This window comes from Salmo trutta, chromosome 19 (genome assembly GCF_901001165.1).
Source record: "Salmo trutta chromosome 19, fSalTru1.1, whole genome shotgun sequence".
Lineage (NCBI taxonomy): Eukaryota > Metazoa > Chordata > Actinopteri > Salmoniformes > Salmonidae > Salmo > Salmo trutta.
In genome coordinates, this window is record NC_042975.1 from 181,271 (window position 1) to 205,288 (window position 24,018).

General features: G+C 40.9%; 1 protein-coding gene across 1 annotated transcript in view; it reads right to left on the reverse strand.

The window, feature by feature from the left end:
- Positions 1–902: 902 nt before the first annotated feature.
- LOC115153787 (thy-1 membrane glycoprotein) overlaps positions 903–24,018 on the reverse strand; it is a 31,212-nt gene continuing 8,096 nt past the window's right edge. The window contains exons 2-5 of the mRNA XM_029699363.1: positions 9,538–9,590; positions 3,493–3,580; positions 1,361–1,608; positions 903–1,240 (exon numbers count right to left, since the gene is read on the reverse strand). Coding sequence (XP_029555223.1) covers positions 1,143–1,240; positions 1,361–1,608; positions 3,493–3,580; positions 9,538–9,590 — 487 coding nt within the window. The 3' untranslated portion in view covers positions 903–1,142. The remainder of the gene's footprint in view (positions 1,241–1,360; positions 1,609–3,492; positions 3,581–9,537; positions 9,591–24,018) is intronic.

Sequence of the window (24,018 nt, forward strand, 5' to 3'; positions counted from 1 at the left end):
ATTTATGAGGTTTTGCATTTAGCGCGACGCGATTCCACTGGCTGTTGATTAGAGTGGGACGCAAGCGTCCCACTGGCCCAGAGAGGTTAAGAAGATGAACAGGCCTACAGAATAAATACAAGTTATCATGAGGCCCACAGACCCCAGCAAAAATGTACTTTCATTTATCTCCAGCCGTTATATTTAGCCTCACACTGAGGTGTTTTACCATGTTATTTTCAGGACAACAATGCTACAGACAGAGAACAAAGCAATTTGACAGAAAAAGTTGCATTCATGAAGTTTATGTTCATGTCAAACACCAATCAAGAAAACAAGGTCCTCCAAGCAAAACCTCACAACAATGAATTTATAAGAATTATGTAAGTACAGAATGCTCAGTGGGAAATGAATATCCATCTAGTCGGTGACAACTGTGTGGAGTTTGTAGTTTGTGACAGCAAATATGTGTGCTTATTACAGTATCATAGACACTATTTCCTGGGATTTCCTATGATCTTCTCTGTAGAAGAACCCTTAACAGTATTATAGACACTATGTTCTGGGATTTCCTATGATCTTCTCTGTAGAAGAACCCTTAACAGTATTATAGACACTATGTTCTGGGATTTCCTATGATCTTCTCTGTAGAAGAACCCTTAACAGTATTATAGACACTATGTTCTGGGATTTCCTATGATCTTCTCTGTAGAAGAACCCTTAACAGTATTATAGACACTATGTTCTGGGATTTCCTATGATCTTCTCTGTAGAAGAACCCTTAACAGTATTATAGACACTATGTTCTGGGATTTCCTATGATCTTCTCTGTAGAAGAACCCTTAACAGTATTATAGACACTATGTTCTGGGATTTCCTATGATCTTCTCTGTAGAAGAACCCTTAACAGTATTATAGACACTATGTTCTGGGATTTCCTATGATCTTCTCTGTAGAAGAACCCTTAACAGTATTATAGACACTATGTTCTGGGATTTCCTATGATCTTCTCTGTAGAAGAACCCCTTACCTTCTAACAGCTTTTGTATGGCTTGTGAGTAAAGCAGGTTACATGTGCGTGTTCGTGGGAGTCTCAGCTTTTCATAGATGGGTCATAATCGTTCGGACTCTACAGACGTTTTTGTGAGAAGTGTGTTTGTGTGTCATTGGGGGGGCAGGCCCCAGAGAGACAGCAGTACACCCAGCAGCCAGTAACAGCTCTGGACCAGCACACTGTCAGCTGAACACGGCAGCAAGTCATCTGGAGACACATAACAACAGCAGGGTTAGACACACACACACTACACCCTCAATATATCACATGCTTTTCATTAATGTGAGGTTCTCTCTCTCTCTCTATCTCTCTCTCTCTCAGCCTCACTTTTTTCTATGATGACGGAGGCGATGTTCTTGGAAATCTTGCAAATGAAGGTTGTGTGTGTGTTGGTGAGTGTGTGTGTGTGGGTGTCTGCGTTCAGCGTCAGCCGGTATCCATAGGGCTCCAGTTGTTCCACGTAGCTACGGTCACGGTAATGCACATCAGGGGCGGAGCCAGACACGTTGGTGTTGACGACAGTCTCCACTGTTCCAGTTGACACGGAGAACTCATAACTGTTGATCTGATTGGCTCTGGCAGACAGATAGAACTCAACTGTTGCTCTGATTGGCTGTGACGGACAGTATTATTGATAGAATGATATAAACAAGATAAATTATATAGAAAGATCTGTAGATTAGATAGATAGATGATAGATAGATGATAGATAGATAGATAGATAGATAGATAGATAGATAGATAGATAGATGATGCATGCATGCATGCATGCATGCATGCATGCATGCATGCATACATACATACATACAGGGGCGGAAATCCCAGGGGGGACGGGGGGGACACGACCCCCCCATCCTGGGAAAAATATGATTTGTCCCTCCCAATATATCACTGAAACATAACTATGTAATTTAAATAATATTAATAATATGCAATGAAAGCAATTGTGCTGATTATAGACACTTAATAGCGCGTTTTTAAGTTTCAAAAGATTGCGACCCCCCCACCCTTTGCCTCACAATGGTTTGATCCACTGCCAGTTCCTTAGTTGGCAAGGTAACAGAGGGGTCGTGTCTACTGTCTGAAAGGCACTCAATGAACGTAACTGACGTGAGGTTAATCCAGTCATTCGCGCACACACACTAGCTGAATATGCAGAGCTAGAGCGCAAATATTAACTATTAAGCAAGCAAGTACCTATTCCATTTATGTGGCCTCGTCAAAGATGGAATCTTTGCTATCGTCAATTTATTCCAAGATCAGCATGCAGATGATGTAAATTAGTGCTTCAAAGTCCCTGTGATAAGGTTAGCGATAAACTGAAGTCCAAACTGAACAGAACTACACTCTCTTCTACCATTGTCTTAAATATATTTAATGGTCTCGGTACAAAAGCTAAATTTTCGCAAGGGAACTTTTATTTATTTATTTTATTTCATCTTTATTTAACCCGGGTAGCAAAGATTATAGCAAACACCACTGAAACGGAATTGGTGCTCGCTAGCTTTGCAAATTCAGCTATTGTTGGAAGCCAGCCAATAGGAAACAAACTATTAAAATTACAAAAGGTTGCAGCATATGTTGTGTAAATGGTGAACTCATACAGCTGTCAACTCTTGTCATTTTAATCTGTTTCACATTTGCTAGCTACCTTTTAGATCGAAGCCCAAATAGAATGATAAAAGATAAGATGATAGAAGCCCATCACCTACTGTAAATAACCTACACACTGTGTGTGTGTGTAGCCAGCCAGGTAGAAAAATGGCAGAAAAATAAAAGACGGACATCAGAGTATTTTTCAGTACACCAAAACGCAAAGTAAGAACCCTAGTAGCCTAATATCTCAAAGACTAGTTGATAAAATGTTCATAAGAAAGAAATGAAATTCTAATGGAAATGTTTCACAATGATGTCATTAGGCAGAGCAGGCAACAGATGGCACACAGACAGCAGAGTTGGGGACAGATATGCAGGGACAGACTGGCAGAGACAGGGAGACTCAGGTAAGTTTGTTGAGTCTTTGTTTGGCAACATTATGAAAGGTTCTCAATTTTTTTTACTTGTAAAATAGGAACATAATTGGAAAATGCCATGGATACCCCCACTCTCAACTTAAACTGGTGACTGAACTAAGATTTGTTAAAGGCAATGGTATTGGTGTTGTGATTAGTTGTGTAGTTTTGGGTACCGGTAGTTAGGAGTACGGCAAACACCTTATTTCTTTGGTTCCTCAATATACATTTACCATATTACAATGTAGGCTGTGTTACAGCACTACTTTTGGTGTCCCCCTCAGGAATTGCTCTTGAGAAAATTTCATGTAATTGTCCCCTCCAAAGTTGATATCAGATGTTTGCCCCTGCATACATACATACATACATACATACATACATACATACATACATACATACATACATACATACATACATACATACATACATACATACATACATACATACCTGGGTTCCACATGACAGTCTACTCTCAGATCTCCATCCTCTTCCTCACACACTGAGACCAGCTCACAATGGACCACATTCCACAGCACTGTGTGTGAGAGAGAGATAGAGAGAGACACAGAGAAAATTATAGATTAAATATACATATTTACATACAGTGCCAGAAAGTACTCCTACCCCTTGACTTATTCCACATGTTGTTGTGTTACAGCCTGAATTCAAAATGGATTCAATAGATGTTTTTCTCACTCATCTACACACAATACGCCATAATGACATAGTGAAAATATGTTTTTCTCGCCCATCTACACACAATACTCAATAATGACAAAGTGAAAATATGTTTTTTGACATTTTTGCAAATATATTGAAAATTAAATACAGAAATATCTAATTTACATAAGTATTCACACCCCTGATTCAAAACGTGTTAGGATCACCTTTGGCAGCAATTACAGAGTCTTTTTGGGTAAGTCTCTAAGAGCTTTGCACACCTGGTTTGCAAAATATTAGCATATTATTATTGAAAAAAAAATCAAACTGTCAAGATGGCTGTTGGTCATTACTAGACAGCTATTTTCAAGTCTTGCCATAGATTTTCAAGCCAATTTACACTACCGTTCAAAAGTTTGGGGTCACTTAGAAATGTCAGTTTTTGAAAGAAAAGCACATTTTTTGTCCATTAAAATAACATAAAATTGATCAGAAATACAGAGTAGACATTGTTAATGTTGTAAATTGCTTTTATAGCTGGAAACGGCAGATTTTTATGGAATATCTACATAGGCTTTTAGAGGCCGATTATCAGCAACCATCACTCCTGTGGGTTAACTGCCTTGTTCAAGGGCAGAACAACAGATTCATACCTTGTCAGCTCTGGGATTCGATCTAGCAACCTTTCGGTTACTGGCCCAATGCTCTAACCATTAGGCTACCTGCCGCCCCTATTATTCTGTACAGGCTTCCTTCTTTTCACTCTTTCATTTATGATAGTATTGTGGAGTAACTACAATGTTGTTTATTCATCCTCAGTAATCTCCTATCACAGCCATTAAACTCTGTAACTGTTTTAAAATAACCATTAGCTCATGGTCAAATCCCTGAGTGATTTCATTCCTCTCCAGTAACTGAGTTAGGAAGGACGTCTGTATCTTTGTGGTGACTGGATCTATTGATACACCATCCAAAGTGTAATAAATACAATTTGCGGGCGACACAACAGTGGTAGGCTGATCACTGATGAAGATGATACAGCCTACAAAGTGGAGGTCAGAGACCTGGCAGTGTGGTGCCAGGACAACAACCTCTCCCTCAATATCAGCAAGACAAAGGAGCTGATTGTGGACTACAGAAAACGGAGGGCGAAGCACACCCCCCTCCACATCGATGGGGCTGTAGTGGAGCGGGCCGAGAGATTCAAGTTCCTCTGTGTCCACATAACTAAGGATCTATCATGGTCCAAACACACCAACACAGTCATGAAGAGGGCACGAGAATGCCTCTTCCCCTTCAGGAGGGTGAAAATACTTGGCATGGGCCCTCAGATCCTCAAAAAGTTCTACAGCTGCACCATTCAGAGCATCTTGACTGACTGCATCACCACTTGGTAGGGATATTGCTTGGTATCCGACCGCAAGGTACTACAGAGGGTGATATGGACGGGCCAGTACATCACTGGGGCTGAGCTCCATGTCATCCAGGACTTCAATACCAGGCAGTGTCAGAGGAAGGAATATTGTCAAAGACCCCAGCCCCCCAAGCCATAAGGCTGCTGAACATTTAATCAAATGGCTACCTGGACTATTTGCATTGACCCTTTTTTGCACTGACGCTTTTGCACTGAGTCTATGCACCCTGACTCTACCCACACATTCATATATACTACATTGACATTCCAACATACATTGCATTCGTAAAGTATTCAGACCCCTTGGCTTTTTCCACATTTTGTTAAGTTACAGTATTATTCTAAAATGGATTAAATAAATAAAAATACTCATCAATCTATACCCCGTAATGACAAAGCGAAAACAGTTTTTTCTTAATGTTTATATATATATATATATATATATATATATATATATATATATATATATATATATAAACATAATATAATATATTATTGGGGGAAATACCTTATTTACATAAGTATTCAGAACCTGTGCTCTCAGTATCAAAATTGAGATCAAGTGGATCCTGTTTCCATTGATTATCTTTGAGATATTTCTACAACTTGACTGGAGTCGACTTGTGGTAAATTCAATTGATTGAACATGATTTGGGAAGGCGCAAATCTGTCTATATAAGGTCCCACAGATGACAGTGCATGTAAGAGCAAAAAACAAGCCATGAGGTCGAAGGAATTGTCCATAGAGCTCCGAGTGTGTGGAGGCACAGATCTGGGGAAGGGTACAACAAATGTCTGCATAAATGAAGGTCCCCAAAAACTCAGTGGCCTCCATAGTTCTTAAATGGAAGAAGTTTGGAACCACCAAGACTCTTCCTAGAGCTGGCCACCTGGCCAAACTGAGCAATTGGGGGAGAAGGGCCTTGGCCAGGGAGGTGACCAAGAACCCGATGGTCACTCTGACAGAGCTCCAGACTTCCTCTGTGGAGATGGGAGAACCTTCCAGAAGGACAACCATCTCTGCAGCACTCCACCAATCAGGCCTTTATGGTAGTGGCCACTCCTCAGTAAAAGGCACATGACAGCTCACTTGGAGTTTGCCAAAAGGCACCTAAAGACTCAGACCATGTGAAACAATATTCTCTGGTCTGATGAAACCAAGATTGAACTCTTTGGCCTGAATGCCAAGCGTCACGTCTGGAGGAAACCTGGCACCATCCATACGGTGAAGCATGGTGGTGGCAGTTTTTCAGCGGCAGGGACTGGGAGACTAGTAAGGATCGAGGAAAGATGAACAGAGCAAAGTACAGAGAGATCCTTGATGAAAACCTGCTCCAATGCACTCAGAACCTCAGACTGGGGCGAAAGTTCCACTTCCAACAGGACAAGGACAATCAGGATAGATAATAAACAGAGTAGCAAAAGCGTATGTGAAGAGGGTGAAAAAACAGGGATCTGATGACGGGCCTTCAGTTGTTGGTGGCGGGGACATGGAAGGTATTTGGAAGGCTGTTGCTGCAAAACAGGAAGTGGGAAGCACAACGTTCGAGTTTACATAAATACTCCCCAAGAATCATGCCAATTGGTTGAAAGAAAATAAAGTGATTATTGCACGAGTAAGCCCGTAGGTTAATCAGCGTGGTGGAATTGCCTTGGTGTGCCGTGCTCTTAAGCTGAAGTTAAAAGGTGAATGACATTCCACATACTTGCTAATAGTAAAGGAGGAGGAAAGATGTGATGCTATGATGATGAGGTAACATTATAAATACTACCATATAAATACCTAATATGCTGATGAGGTAACCTAATAAACACTACCATATAAATACCTTCTATGCTGATTACACATGGGATAAACAAATGTACAGCCAATAACACAATAGAAAAATCTATATACAGTGTGTGGAAATGTAGTAAGATAAGGGAGGTAAGGCAATAAATAGGCCATATTGGCGAAATAATTACAATTTAGCATTAACACTGGAGTAATAGATGTGCAGAAGATGATGTGCAAGTAGAGATACTGGGGTGCTAAGGAACAAAAAATAAATAACAATATGGTGATGAGGTAGTTGCGTGGGCTATTTACAGATGGGCTGTGTACAGGTGCAATGATCGGTAAGCTGCTCTGACAGCTGATGCTTGAAGTTAGTGAGGGAGATAGAAGTCTCCAGCTTCAGTGATTTTTGCAATTCGTTCCAGTCATTGGCAGCAGAGAACTGGAAGGAAAGGCGACCAAAGGAAGTGTTGGCTTTGGGGATGACAAGCTAAATATACCTGCTGGAGCGTGTGCTACAGGTGGGTGTTGCTATGGTGACCAGAGAGCTGAAATAATGCAGGGCTTTACCTAGCAAAAACTTATAGATGACCTGGAGCCAGTGGGTTTGGCGACGAATATGTAGTGAGGGCCAGCCAACGAGAGCATACAGGTCACAGTGGTGGGTAGTATATGGGGCTTTGGTGACAAAACTGATGGCACTGTGATAGACTACATCCAATTTTCTGAGTAGAGTGTTGGAGGCTATTTTTTAAATGACATCGCCGAAGTCCAGGATCGGTAGGATAGTCAGTTTTACGAGGGTATGTTTGGCTGCATGAGTTAAGGAGGCTTTGTTGCGTAATAAGAAGCCAATTCTAGATTTAATTTTGGATTGGAGATGCTTAATGTGAGTCTGGAAGGAGAGTTTACAGTCTAACCAGACACCTAGGTATTTGTAGTTCTCCACATATTCTAAGTCAGAACCGTCCAGAGTAGTGATGCTAGTCGGGCGGGCGGGTGCGGGCAGCAATCGGTTGAAGAGCATGCATTTAGTTTTACTAGCTTTTCAAAGCAGTTGGGAGGCCACGGAAGGAGTGTTGTATGGCATTGAAGCTCGTCTGGAGGTTTGTTAGCACAGTGTCCAAAGAAGGGCCAGATGTACACAGAATGGTGTCATCTGCATAGAGGTGGATCAGAGAATCACCAGCAGCAAGAGCAACAACATTGATATATACAGAGAAAAGAGTCGGCCCGAGAATCGAACCCTGTGGCACCCACATAGAGACTGCCAGAGGTCCGGACAACAGGCCCTCCAATTTGACACACTGAACGCTATTAGAGAAGTAGTTGGTGAACCAGGCAAGGCAGTCATTCGAGAAGCCAAGGCTGTTGAGTCTGCCAATAAGAATGTGGTGATTAACAGAGACGAAAGCCTTGGCCAGGTCGATGAAGGCGGCTGCACAGTATTGTCTTTTATCAATGGCGGTTATGATATAGTTTAGGACCTTGAGCGTGGCTGAGGTGCACCCATGACCAGCTCTGAAATCAGATTGCATAGTGGAGAAGGTACGGTGGGATTCAAAATGGTCAGTGATCTGTTTGTTAACTAGGCTTTCGAAGATTTTAGAAAGGCAGGGCAGGATGGATATAGGTCTATAACAGTTTGGGTCTAGAGTGTCTCCCCCTTTAAAGAGGGGAATGACCGCGGAAGCTTTCCAATCTTTGTGGATCTCAGATGATACGAAAGAGAGGTTGAACAGGCTAGTAATAGGGGTTGCAACAATTTCGGCAGATCATTTTAGAAAGTGAGGGTCCACATTGTCTAACCCGGCTGATTTGTAGGGGTCCAGATTTTTCAGCTCTTTCAGAACATCAGCTATCTGGATTTGGGTGAAGGAGAAATTGGGGAGGCTTGGGCGAGTTGCTGCAGGGCGTGCAAGGCAGTTGATCGGGGTAGGGGTAGCCAGGTGGAAAGCATGGCCAGCCGTAGAGAAATGCTTATGAAAAATTCTCAATTATAGTGGATTTATTGGTGGTGACAGTGTTTCCTAGCCTTCCTAGCCTCAGCTGGGAGGAGGTGCTCTTATTCTCCATGGACTTCACAGTGTCCCAGAACTTTTTGGATTTAGTGCTACAGGATGCAAATTTCTGTTTGAAAAAGCTAGCCTTAACTTTCCTAACTGGCTGAGTATATTGGTTCCTGACTTCCCTGAAAAGTTGCATATCGCGGGGACTATTCGATGCTTATACAGAACGCCACAGGATATTTTTGCGCTGGTCAAGGGCAGTGAAGTCTGGGGTGAACCAAGGGCTATATCTGTTCTTAGTTCTACATTTTTTGAATGGGGCATGCTTATTTAAGATGGTGAGGAAAGAACTTTTGAAGAGCAACCAGGCATCCTCTGCTGACGGGATGAGGTCAATATCCTTCCAGGACACCCGGGCCAGGTTGATTAGAAAGGACTGCTCGCTGAAGTATTTTAGGGAGCATTTGACAGTTTGACATCAGCATAGCAGGTATTTATATAGTAGTGTTTATTAGGTTACCTCATCATTCATCATCAGAGCAGGTATTTATATAGTAATAATTTCCGAAGCGCACCAACACTGATACCCGTTATAATATCAGGAGATTCACATGAGGATACACATGTCTCACCTCCTAGAACTACTCCACAGACCAACAGAGACCTCATGATGGAACTGGTACACCTAGAGAGACAGAGACACAGAGAGAGAGAGACAGAGACACAGAGAGAGAGAGAGAGAGAGAGAAGTATGTTATTTCTTCTTAGCCCATCAGGGTCATTCCCTCTGGTGTTGCTATAGTAACAGCTACAGGGTCACTTTGAAAATGAACCACACTCACCAGTCTGGTACAAATGTAAAGGACATCATGAAGATAATGGCGCCGGAAGAGATGGCTGCCGTTTTACGAACCAATTGTGCTATTGTGTGTGTTTTTTTGCGTTATTTGTAACTTATATTGAACATAATGTTTCTACCACCGTGTCTTATGACCGAAAAGAGCTTCTGGATATCAGGACAGCGATTTTTCTTCAACGAGTCGGAAGGGAAGGATTTACTTCAGACACCCGACAAGGCCCTCCTCCCTATCATTCGTAAGAGAAAGAGACGAAGATCGAGGTGCCTTGTCAGGCTCCAACGCCGAGTGGGTAATCTCCCTTTACCATCGGTCCTATTAGCAAACGTACAATCAATGGAAAATAAAATAGACAAACTACGATCACGTATATTCTACCAATGAGACATTAAAAATGGTAATATCTTATGTTTCACTGAGTCGTGGGTGAACGGCGACATGAATAACATACAGCTAGCGGGTTTTACGCTGTTTCGGCATGATAGAACAGCGGCCTCTGGAAAGACAAGGGGTGTTTATTTGTAAACAACAGCTGGTGCACAAAGTCTAAGGTAATCTCGAGGTTTTGCTCGCCTGAGGTAGAGTATCTCATGATAAGCTGTTGACCACACTATTTACCAAGAGTTTTCATCTATATTTTTCGTAGCTGTCTATTAACCACCACAATCCGATGTTGGCACTAAGATTGCACTCCATGAGCTGTAATTAATTGAGAATTTCAATAAGCATTTTTCTACGGCTGGCCATGCTTTCCACTTGGCTACCCCTACCCCGGTCAACTGCCTTGCACGCCCTGCAGCAACTCGCCCAAGCCTCCCCAATTTCTCCTTCACCCAAATCCAGATAGCTGATGTTCTGAAAGAGCTGCAAAATCTGGACCCCTACAAATCAGCCGGGCTAGACAATCTGGACCCTCTCTTTCTAAAATTATCTGCCGAAATTGTTGCACCCCCTATTACTAGCCTGTTCAACCACTCTTTCGTATCGCCTGAGATTCCCAGATTGGAAAGCTGCCGCGGTCATCCCCCTCTTCAAAGGGGGTGACACTCTAGACCCAAACTGCTACAGACCTATATCTATCCTACCCTGTCTTTCTAAGGTCTTCGAAAGCCAAGTTAACAAACAGATTACTGACCATTTCGAATCCCACCGTACCTTCTCCGCTATGCAATCTGGTTTCAGAGCTGTTCATGGGTGCACCTCAGCCAGGCTTTCGACTCTGTCAATCACCACATCCTCATCGGCAGACTCAATAGCCTTGGTTTCTCAAATGATTGCCTCGCCTGGTTCACCAAATACTTATCTGATAGAGTTCAATGTGTCAAATCGGATGGCCTGTTGTCCGGGCCTCTGGTAGTCTCTATGGGGGTGCCACAGGGTTCAATTCTTGGGCCAAGTCTTTTCTCTGTGTACATCAATGATGTCGCTCTTGCTGCTGGTGAGTCTCTGATCCACCTCTATGCAGACGACACCATTCTGTATACTTCTGGCCCTTCTTTGGACACTGTGTTAACAACCCTCCAGACGAGCTTCAATGCCATACAACTCTCCTTACGCGGCCTCCAACTGCACTTAAATACAAGTAAAACTAAATGCATGCTCTTCAACCGATCGCTGCCTGCACCTGCCCGCCCGTCCAGCATCACTACTCTGGACAGTTTTGACTTAGAATATGTGGACAACTACAAATACCTAGGTGTCTGGTTAGACTGTAAGCTCTCCTTCCAGACTCACATCAAACATCTCCAATCCAAAGTTAAATCTAGAATTGGCTTCCTATTTCGCAACAAAGCATCCTTCACTCATGCTGCCAAACATACCCTCGTAAAACTGACCATCCTACCGATCCTCGACTTCAGCGATGTCATTTACAAAATAGCCTCCAATACCCTACTCAATAAACTGGATGCAGTCTATCACAGTGCCATCTGTTTTGTCACCACAGCCCCATATACTACCCACCACTGCAACCTGTACGCTCTCCTTGGATGGCCCTCGCTTCATACTCGTCGCCAAACCCACTGGCTCCAGGTCATATACAAGACCCTGCTAGGTAAAGTCCCCCCTTATCTCCGCTCACTGGTCCCCATAGCAGCACCCACCTGTAGCACGCGCTCCAGCAGGTATATCTCTCTGGTCACCCCCAAAGCCAATTCCTCCTTTGGTCATCACTCCTTCCAGTTCTCTGCTGCCAATGACTGGAACGAACTACAAAAATCTCTGAAACTGGAAACACTGATCTCCCTCACTAGCTTTAAGCATCAGCTGTCAGAGCAGCTCACAGATCACTGCACCTGTACATAGCCCATCTATAATTTATCCCATACAACTATCTCTTCCCCTACTGTATTTATTTATTTATTTCTTTTGTTCCTTTGCACCCCATTATTTATATTTCTACTTTGTAATTTCTTCCACTGCAAATCTACCATTCCAGTGTTTTACTTGCTATATTGTATTTACTTTGCCACCATGGCCTTTTTTGCCTTTACCTCCCTTATTTCACCTCATTTGCTCTCATTGTATATAGACTTATCTTTCTACTGTATTATTGACTGTATGTTTGTTTTACTCCATGTGTAACTCTGTGTTGTTGTGTGTGTCGAACTGCTTTGCTTAATCTTGGCCAGGTCACAATTGTAAATGAGAACTTGTTCTCAACTTGTCTACATGATTAAATAAAGGTGAAATAAATAAAAATAAAGAGTTCCAATGTGGCAATAGTTTGCTTGCCGAGGATTATAGGTTTGAGGTGGCTTTCTTGATCACGTCGGTCGCCAGCCTACGTAAGATTCTGCTGAAAACGCAGAGGAGAATCTTTACCTTTTCTACGCCTGTGGCTGGACAGCGTTCGCACTTGTAGGATGCATCTCCACCTTGTAATTTGTCATTACTATGGGGATCCATAATAAATACAAATACTGTTTTACTGTCAAAGAATACAGCAAAGAGCTGCTGTTTTTACGAGTTCATGTTTAAGTTTCTACTCAGCACTTTCAACAGTGTTTTTATTTAACACTTCTATAAAACATAAAAAGTGATTCTCCTTACCTCCCTTTCACGCTGCAGCTGCAAGGGATTAGTAGCCAAGTGTCTCAATCCGCCTGCGTTTTATTATTAGCAGTTTGTCATGCATATTTTAATATCTATGTCACGACTTCCACCGAAGTCGGTTCCTTGTTCGGGCAGTGTTCGGCGATTGACGTCACCGGCTTTCTAGCCATCGCCGCTACATTTTTCATGTCTATTTGTTTTGTCTTGTTTCCATACACACCTGGTTTTCATTATCTAATCACATTGCATGTATTTAGTTCTCTGTTCCCCTCCATATCTTTGTGTGTAATTGTTTATTGTTATGTGAGATGTTCACGCGCCATACTTTTGTACATGTTCCGTGTTTTCTTTTGGGCACTCTGATGTCATGTTATGCCTATTTCTTGACCGGAATAAAAGTGTGCCTGTTAAATCTACTCTGCTCTCCTGCACCTGACTTCGCCTCCCGTACACAGCCGTAACAATCTAAGGCTGGGTCGTCTGGGTTTGGCCGGTGTAGGCCGTCATTGTAAATAAGAATTTATTCTTAAATGACTTGCCTAGATAAAAAAAGGTTAAATAAAACATTTAATGAAATTAAAATTTCTCTGGTCATAGGAACCACATGAATTTGTGCATGAGGCAGAAAGAATGTAGTGCGACTCGAGTTTTGCCATCAGGTGGAAGACGGTGTTACCTCTCTCTGGTCAGTCTCACTGGAGGAAAGGAGAGATCAGGGACTGTGTGCTGCTCTCTCCCTCCCTCCCTCTGCTGAGGCTGACCATCAGATAAAGGTACCATCAGTCCCGTAAAATAAAACAAATGATTTCAATATATGCTCAGCTGTGTCTCGCAAGTGATACAACATCTGATCTATTTTGTTATGAAATATAATATGGTCTGAGAAGAACAATATTGGCAGGCCAAGCATATAGCCAATATGCTGAAGAAAAATATAAACACAACATGTAAAGTGTTGGTCCAATGTTTCATGAGCTGAAATAAAAGACCTCAGAAATGTTCCATACTCACAAAAAGCTTATTTCTCTAAAATGTTGTGCACAAATTTGTTTACATCCCTGCTAGTGGGTATTTCTGCTTGCCAAGATAATCCATCCACCTGACAGGTGTAGCATATCAAGAAGCTGATTAAAAAGCATGATCATTGCACAGGTGCAACTTGTGCTGGGGACAATAAAAGGCCACTCTTAAATGTGCAGTTTTGTCACACAACACAATGCCACAGATGTCTCAAGTTTTAAGGGAGCGTGATTTTGGCATGCTGACTCCAGGAATGCCCACTAGAGCTGTTGACAGAGAATTGAATCTTTACTTCTCTACCATAAACCGCCGCCAACATTCTTTTAGAGAATTTGGTTGTACGTCCAACAGGCCTCACAACCACAGACCAAATGTAACCCCATGGTGGTGGTGAGCTTATGGTATGGCCAGGCATAAGCTATTGACAACAAACACAATTGTATTTTATCGATGGTCTGCACAGAGATAGCGTGACAAGATCCTTTGTCCCATTGTCATGCCATTCATTCACCCCCATCACCTCATGTTTCTGCATGATAATGCACGTCCCCATGTAGCAATGATCTGTACACAATTCCTAGAAGCTGATAATGTCCCAGTTCTTCCATGGCCTCACCAGACATGTCACCCATTGAGCATGTTTGGGATGCTCTGGATCGATGTGTACAACAGTGTGTTCCAGTTCCCACCAATATCCAGCATCTTCGCACAGCCATTGAAGATGAGTGGGACAATATTCCACAGGTCACAATCAACAGCCTGATCAACTCTATGTGAAGGAGATGTGTCATGTTGCTTGAGGCAAATGGTGGTCACGCCAGATACTGACTGGTTTTCTGATCCATGCACCTACCTTTTTTTAAGGTATCTGTGACCAACAGATGCATATATGTATTCCCAGTCATGTGAAATCCATAGATTAGGCCTAATTAATTTATTTCAATTGACTGATTTCCTTATACTGTAACAGTAAAATCCCTGAAATTGTTGTGTTTATCATTTTGTTCAGTATATTAGGCCTACTGCACAAACTTCATTCCTAATTAACTGTATTTATTAATGTTGCATAGGCTTACATTTTTGTCAAGTTTAAAAAAATCTCAACTTGCTTTTTGACTGCGAAAGTGATCTTGACTGAAAAGTTTAGTGACCACTGCCTAATATACAGTACCAGTCTAAAGTTTGGACACCTACTCATTCAAGTTTTTTTTTTAAATGTTTACTGTAGAATATAGTGAAGACATCACAACTATGAAACAACACATATGGAATCATGTAGTAACCAAAAACATGTTAAATAAATCAAAATGTATTGTATATTTCAGATTCTTCAAATTTGCTACCCTTTGCCTTGATGACAGCTTGGCATTCTCTCAACCAGCTTCATGAGGTAGTCACCTGGAATGCATTTAAATTAATAGGTGTGCCTTGTCAAAAGTTCATTTGTGGAATTTCTTTCCTTCTTAATGTGTTTGAGTCAATCAGTTGTGTTGTGTCAAGGTAGGGGTGGTAAACAGAAGTTAACCCTATAGTCCATATTATGTCAAGAACTGCTCAAATAAGCAAAGAGAAACGACAGTCCATCATTACTTCAAGACATGAAGGTCAGTCAATCCGGAAAATGTTAATAGTTTCTTCAAGTGTAGTTTCAAAAAACATCAAGCGTTATGATGAAACTGGCTCTGATGAGGAACACCACAGGAAAAGAAGACCCAGAGTTACCTCTGCTGCAGAGGAAAAGTTCATTAGAGTTACCAGCCTCAGAAATTGCAGCTCAAATAAATTCTTTACAGAGTTCAAGTAACAGACACATCTCATCATCAACTGTTCAGAGGAGAATGCGTACATCAGGCCTTCATGGTCGATTTTCTGCAAAATAAACACTACTAAAGGACACCAATAAGGACACCAATAAGAAGAAGAGACTTGCTTGGGCCAAGAAACACGAGCAATGAACATTAGACCAGTGGAAATCTGTCCTCTGGCCTGATGAGTACAAATGTAAGACTTTTGGTTGCAACCACCGTGTCTTTGTGAGACGCAGAGTAGCTAAATGGATGATCTCCCCATGTGTGGTTCCCACCGTGAAGCATGGAGGAGGTGGTGTGATGTGTGGGTGCTTTGCTGGTAACACTGTCAGTGATTTATTTTGAATTCTGCAGCAATACGCCATCCCATCTGGTTGTGCTTAGTGGGACTATCATTTGTTTTTCAACCGGACAATGACCCAACGCACCTCCAGGCTGTGTAAGGGCTATTTGAAAGACACTGCATCAGATGACCTGGCCTCACCTGACCTCAACCCAATTGAGATAGTTTGGGATGAGTTGGACCACTGGTCAAGGAAAAGCAGCCAACAAGTGCTCAGCATATGTCAAATCAAATTTTATTTGTCACATACACGTGTTTAGCAGATGTTATTACGGCGCTAAATGCTTGTGTTTCTAGCTCTAAGAGTGCAGTAATATCTAACAGTAATATCTAACAATTTCACAACAATACACACAAATCTAAAGAAAAGGAATGGAATTCACTTCTTCAGGCTAGGGTCTATTTTTCTCCATTTCTGCCTGATTGACATGCCCAGAGTAAACTGCCTATTGCTCAGGCCCTGAAGCCAGGGTATGCATATAATTGGTACCATTGGAAAGAAAACACTCTCAAGTTGTAAAAATGTTAAAATAATGTAGGAGACTAACACAATAGATATGGTACGAGAAAATCCAAAGAAAACCCAACCTGATTTTTTTTTTGAGAGCACATGCTCTTCCATTAGAACATATAGGGAAAAAATGTAATCTAGCGCCCAGTATGCAATTCCTATGGCTTCCACTGAATGTCAGTAGTCTTTGTTCAAGGTTTCAGGCTTGTTTCTTCCCAAACGAGGAAGAATTATGAGTTTTAATACTGGCACTCAGAGTTGGAAATCAGTCTATGTGAGTGCGACGAAGAGCACCTGCTAATATTGTTTTCCTATTGAACATACTTCTTTGTGTATTAAATATTATAGTTTAATTACATTTTAGGGTACCTGAGGATTACATTGACTTGTTTTAACAAAGTTTAGCGGTAGCTTTTTGGATTCTTTTCTCTGCATGTTGAACGAGTGGATTACTCAAATCGATGGCGCCAACTAAACTGACTTTTTGGGATATAAAGAAGGATTTTATCTAACAAAACGACACTACATGTTGTAGCTGGGACCCTTTGGATGACAAATCAGAGAAAGATTTTCAAAAAGTAAGTGAATATTTAATCGCTATTTGTGAATTTATGAAACCTGTGCTGGTGGAAAAATATTTTGATGTGGGGCACTGTCCTCAAACAATCGCATGGCATGCTTTTGCTGTAAAGCCTATTGTAAATTGGACAGTGCAGTTAGATAAATAACCTCTCTCGGATCGTTCGGGACGCTAGCGTCCCACCTCGCCAACAGCCAGTGAAATTGCAGGGCGCCAAATTCAAACAACAGAAATCTCATAATTAAAAATCCTCAAACATACAAGTAATATACACCATTTTAAAGATAAACTTCTTGTTTATCCAGCCAGAGTGTCCGATTTCAAAAAGGCTTTACGGCGAAAGCACACCATGCGATTATGTTAGGTCAGCTACTAGCCACAGAAAACCATACAGCCATTTTCCAAAGAAGGAGAGGTGTCACAAAAGTCAGAAATAGCATTAAAATGAATCACTAACCTTTGATGATCTTCACCGGATGGCACTCCCAGGACTCCATGTTAGAACAATATATGTGTGTTTTGTTCGATAAAGTTCATCTTTATGTCCAAAAACCTCATTTGAAATTGGAGCGTTATGTTCAGAAATGCATTGTCTCAAACAAACATCCGGTGAAATTGCAGAGAGCCACATAAAATTACAGAAATACTCATCATAAACATTGATGAAAGATACAAGTGTTATACATAGGGTTAACGATCAACTTCTTGTTAACCTCTCTGGGCTAGGTGGCACCAAAATCGTCCCACCTACGTAACAGCCAGTTGAATCCTGTGGCGCGATTTTCAAAACCTTTGAAATGCTATTACTTCAATTTCTCAAACATATGACTATTTTACAGCTATTTAAAGACAAGACTCTCGTTAATCTAACCACACTGTCCGATTTCAAAAAGGCTTTACAACGAAAGCAAAACATTAGATTATGTCAGCAGAGTACCCAGCCAGAAATAATCAGACACCCATTTTTCAAGCTAGCATATAATGTCACAAAAACCCAAATCACAGCTAAATGCAGCACTAATCTTTGATGATCTTCATCAGATGACACACCTAGGACATTATGTTATACAATACATGCATGTCTGTTCAATCAAGTTCATATTTATATAAAAAAACAGCTTTTTACATTAGCATGTGACGTTCAGAAAAAGCATACCCCCCGCAAACTTCCGGGGAATTTACTAACAATTTACTAAATTACTCACGATAAACGTTCACAAAAAGCATAACAATTATTTTAAGAATTATAGATACATTACTCCTCTATGCACTCGATATGTCCGATTTTAAAATAGCTTTTCGGATGAAGCACATTTTGCAATATTCTAAGTACATAGCCCAGCCATCACGGGCTAGCTATTTAGACACCCGGCAAGTTTAGCCTTCACCAAAATCATATTTCCTATAAGAAAAATGGTCTTACCTTTCCTGTTCTTCGTCAGAATGCACTCTCAGGACTTCTACTTCAATAACAAATGTAGGTTTGGTCCCAAATAATCCATTGTTATGTTCCATCAGCGACGTTTTGTTCGTGAGTTCTAGACACTATCAGAATGGTAAATCACGGTCGTGCGCATTGCGCATAACGTGACAAAAAATTTCTAAATATTCCATTACCGTACTTCGAAGCATGTCAACCGCTGTTTAAAATACATTTTTATGCAATTTATCTCGTAGAAAAGCGATAATATTCCGACCGGGAATCTGCCTGTCTGTAAATAGAGGGAAAAACAGAAAGGCGGGGGCGGCCAGTGCACGCGCCTAAGCCTTTTGTCTGCTGATAGACCACTTAGCAAAAGCGCTGGTGTGTTTCAGCCAGGGCTTTGAATTACGTCATTCAGGTTTTTCCCGGGCTCTGAGAGCCCATTGGAGACGTGGGAAGTGTCACGTAACAGCAGAGATGCTTAGTTTTTGGAAGAGATGTCAAAGAAAGCAAATTAATGGTCAGACAGGCCACTTCCTGTAAAGGAATCTCTCAGGTTTTTGCCTGCCAAATGAGTTCTGTTATACTCACAGACACCATTCAAACAGTTTTAGAAACTTTAGGGTGTTTTCTATCCATATATAATAAGTATATGCATATTCTAGTTACTGGGTAGGATTAGTAACCAGATTAAATCAGGTACATTTTTTATCCGGCCGTGTAAATACTGCCCCCTAGACCCAACAGGTTAATCCAGCCGCTGTGTCCGATTTCAAAAAGGCTTTACGGCGAAAGCACACCATGCGATTATGTTAGGTCAGCGGCTAGCCACAGAAAACCATACAGCCATTTTCCAACCAAAGAGAGGTGTCAAAAAAGTCAGAAATAGCGTTAAAATTAATCACTTACCTTTGATGATCTTCATCTGATGGCACTCCCAGGTCTCCATGTTAGACAATAAATGTTTGTTCTGTTCAATAAAGTTCATCTTTATGTCCAAATACCTCCTTTTTGTTCGCGTGTTTAGTCCAGTAATCCAAATGTACACAGTGCGGGCACAAAGTCCAGACGAAAGTCAAAAAAGTTCGTAGAAACATGTCAAACGATGTATATAATCAATCTTTAGGATGTTTTTATCATAAATCGTCAATAATATTCCAACTGGACAATTCCGTTGTCATTAGAAAGGAAAGAGAACGAGCGTCGCGCTCACGGCCACACGCGAAACTAAACTAATGTCTTTCAGCTTGACCACTTGTTGAAACAGCTCTTATTTGATCCCCTTTCACAATCCAAGCCTGAAACAACTTCTAAAGACTGTTGACATCTACTGGAAGCCTTAGGAAGTGCAATCTGACCCCACAGACACAGGATATTGGAAAGGCAATCACTACAAACTTCAGATTTCCCACTTCCTGGTTGGATATTTCTCAGGTTTTTGCCTGCCATATGAGTTCTGTTATACTTACAGACAATATTGTAACAGTTTTGGAACCTTTAGAGTGTTTTCTATCGAAATCTACCAATTATATGCATATCCTAGCTTCTGGGCCTGAGTAACAGTCAATTTACTCTGGGCATGCATTTCATCCAAACTTCCCAATGAAGTTCACAAGAATTTAAGCTTTTAACCGATATAAGACACTTGTATGTTCCTAAATGTTTAATACCCATAAATATTGGGCGAGCAATGTCAGAGTGGTATAGATTTAGATACAGTAGAATAGGATAGAATACAGTATATACATATGAGATGTGTAATGCAAAATATGTAAACATTATTAAGGTGACTAGTGTTCCATTAATAAAATGGCCAGTAATTCCACATCTATGTATGTAGGTGACGTGACGTGGCAACCATTAACATGATGACTGTTATTTTATCAAATCAATGAACTATGTTTAATTATTATGTGATTCAATTTATCATTTAACTTCTTTGGGATAGGGGGCAGTATTTTCACGGCCGGATAAAAAACGTACCCGATTTAATCTGGTTACTACTCTTGCCCAGAAACTAGAATATGTATATAATTAGTAGATTTGGATAGAAAACACTCTGAAGTTTCGAAAACTGTTTGAATGGTGTATGTGAGTATAACAGAACTCATATGGCAGGCCAAAACCTGAGAAGATTCCATACAGGAAGTGCCCTGTCTGACAATTTGTTGTCCTTCTGTTGCATCTCTATCGACATTACAGCATCTGTGCTGTAACGTGACACTTTCTAAGGCTTCCATTGGCTCTCTAAAGCCGCCAGAAAGGGGAATGGGGTTTCTGCTGTCTCTTGGCAAAGTACAGCAGCAGAGTTTGTAAGTGGTCAGCCTGGGGACAGTGAGACTGAGATGCGCATTCATGAGACTTCTCCATTTTTTTCTTTCAGCCTTTGAATGAATACAACGTTGCCCGGTTGGAATATTAGCGCTATTTTACGAAATATTTAGAAATTTCTTGTCACGAAATGCGCTCGCGTGTTACCCTTCGGATAGTGACCTGAACGCACGAACAAAACGGAGGTATTTGGATATAACTATGGATTATTTGGAACCAAAACAACATTTGTTGTTGAAGTAGAAGTCCTGGGAGTGCATTCTGATGAAGAACAGCAAAGGTAATCCAATTTTTCTAATAGTAATTCTGAGTTTAGGTTGCCTCAAACTTGGTGGGTGTCAAATTAGCTAGCCGTGTTGGCTGAGCTATGTACTCAGAATATTGCAAAATGTGCTTTCGCCGAAAAGCTATTTTAAAATCTGACATAGTGTAACGCCCTGGCCATAGAGAGGGTTTTTTTGTTCTTTATTTTGGTTAGGCCAGGGTGTTACATTGGGTGGGCGTTCTATGTTCCTTTCTCTGTTTTTGTATTTCTTTGTTTTGGGCCGTGTGTGGCTCCCAATCAGGCACAGCTGAAGCTCATTGTTGCTGATTGGGATTCACACATAAGGAGCATGTTTTTCCTTTGGGTTTTGTGGGTAATTGTTTCTGTTTAGTGTTTGCACCTGACAGGACTGTTTGGCTGTCGGTTTTCTTGTTTTGTTTGAATAGAGTTCTTTCTTTATTAAATATTCAATGATGAACACTAACTCCGCTGCACCTTGGTCTACTCTCTCTCACGACAGCCGTTACACATAGCGTTTGCATAAAGGAGTTCTGTATCTATAATTCTTAAAATAATTGTTATGTATTTTGTCAACGTTTATCATGAGTAATTTAGTAAATTCACCGGACGTTTTCGGTGGATATGCTAGTTCTGAACATCACATGCTAATGTAAAAACCTGGTTTTTGATATAAATATGAACCTGATTGAACAAAACATGCATGTATTGTATAACGTAATGTCCAAGGAGTGTCTTCTGTTGAAGATCATCAAAGGTTAGTGCTGCATTTAGTTGTGGTTTGGGTTTTTGTGACATATATGCTTGCTTTTAAAATGGCTGTGTGATTATTTTTGGCTATGTACTCTCCTAACATAATCTAATGTTTTGCTTTCGCTGTAAAGCCTTTTTGAAATCGGACAACGTGGTTGGATTAACGAGAGTCTTATCTTTCAAATGGTGTAAAATAGTCATTCGATTCCACTGACTGTTGAATAGAGTGGGACGCTAACGTCCCACCTAGCCCAGAGAGGTTTTTAAGTAGGACCATCCGGTTATTCTCTTCAAATCATCATCAACTACACTGCTCTTACCAGCCCACTGAGGATCATTGACACGGCTGATTAGCTGTCTTCAGAGGACCCCTCTTCCTGGGAGCGAAAGTAAACACCACCATGTTAGTGTGCTTCAGACCACAGAACAAGGTATTGAAGCCACAGACAACTAAGAAGGACATTGTGACCTCTTGTGGACAATCAGTTAAGAGCTCAGGAGAAGGCCAACGGAACCCTTTCCACGAAGGCCTGGGTCCAACAGAGATAAATGACGAAGGAAGACATCCAAACACGTAAATAGATCCATTATTTTTTCCCCCTAATGGGCAGCAGTTCAGGACAAAGTATTATGATTACTGTGAGCGTAGTTCCAAGTATATAAGTCTCTCTAGTCTTTCTTTCTTTCTCCCTTTTTCTTTCTCCCTTTTCCCCTCTCTACTCATCCCTCTTTTGATAAACAAGCAGTCATCATGTCGTTACTCCGCTAGGGACCTGTTTCCATCGTATTAAGTTTCTAATCAATAACCTATACCGTGTGTGTATCCTGTGTTATCATTTAGTTAGTAAATAAACAATTAAATATGTTATATGGAATGATACGAAAAGCTGGGGTTTGTGTAGATGCAAGGAGTATGTGACATTCAGAATGATGAGACTGATATGAGGTGATGATTAATACATGAATGATGAGACTGATATGAGGGAATGATTAATACATGAATGATGAGACTGATATGAGGGAATGATTAATACATGAATGATGAGACTGATATGAGGGAATGATTAATACATGAATGATGAGACTGATATGAGGAAATGATTAATACATGAATGATGAGACTGATATGAGGGAATGATTAATACATGAATGATGAGACTGATATGAGGGAATGATTAATACATGAATGATGAGACTGATATGAGGGAATGATTAATACATGAATGATGAGACTGATATGAGGTAATGATTAATACATGAATGATGAGAGACTGATATGAGGTAATGATTAATACATGAATGATGAGAGACTGATATGAGGTAATGATTAATACATGAATGATGAGACTGATATGAGGGAATGATTAATACATGAATGATGAGACTGATATGAGGTAATGATTAATACATGAATGATGAGAGACTGATATGAGGTAATGATTAATACATGAATGATGAGACTGATATGAGGGAATGATTAATAACTGACTGTTATCAATATATAACTTATATATCATCTAGAGTTTAATTCGGGAGATGGTAACTCATTAAACCACTTCTTCCGTGGTGTCCCAAATCCTAATGAGTTAATTGTTACATGATTAATTTAATAGAGTAACAATTAAACCTAGTTAGTTGATTCGATACATAACAGTCATCAGATTTATGTTAAGTCATGTCCCGACATCTGCCATCTATCCACTGTTTCTAGTTAGGGTTTTAATAGTCACAGTGTGTACAACATCTCTTATACACTTCCTGATAAACTCAGTCACCGGATCAGCATATATGTAAATATTATTCTCTGATGCTACCCGGAACATATTCCAGTCCGCGAGATCAAAACAATCTTGAAGCGTGGATTCCGATTGGTCAAACCAGCGTCGAATAGTCCTTAGCACTGGTACTTCCTGTTTGAGTTACTACCTATAGGAAGGGAGGAGCAAAATGGAGTCGCGATCAGATTTGCCGAAAGGAGGGCGGGGAGGGCCTTGTAGGCATCCCGGAAGTTGGAGTAGCAGTGGTTGAGTGTTTTAGCAGCGCGAGTACTACAGTCAATGTGTTGATAGAATTTCGGCATTCTTTTCCTCAAATTCTCTTTGATAAAATCCCAGCTACAATAAATACTGCCTCAGGATATGTGGTTTCCA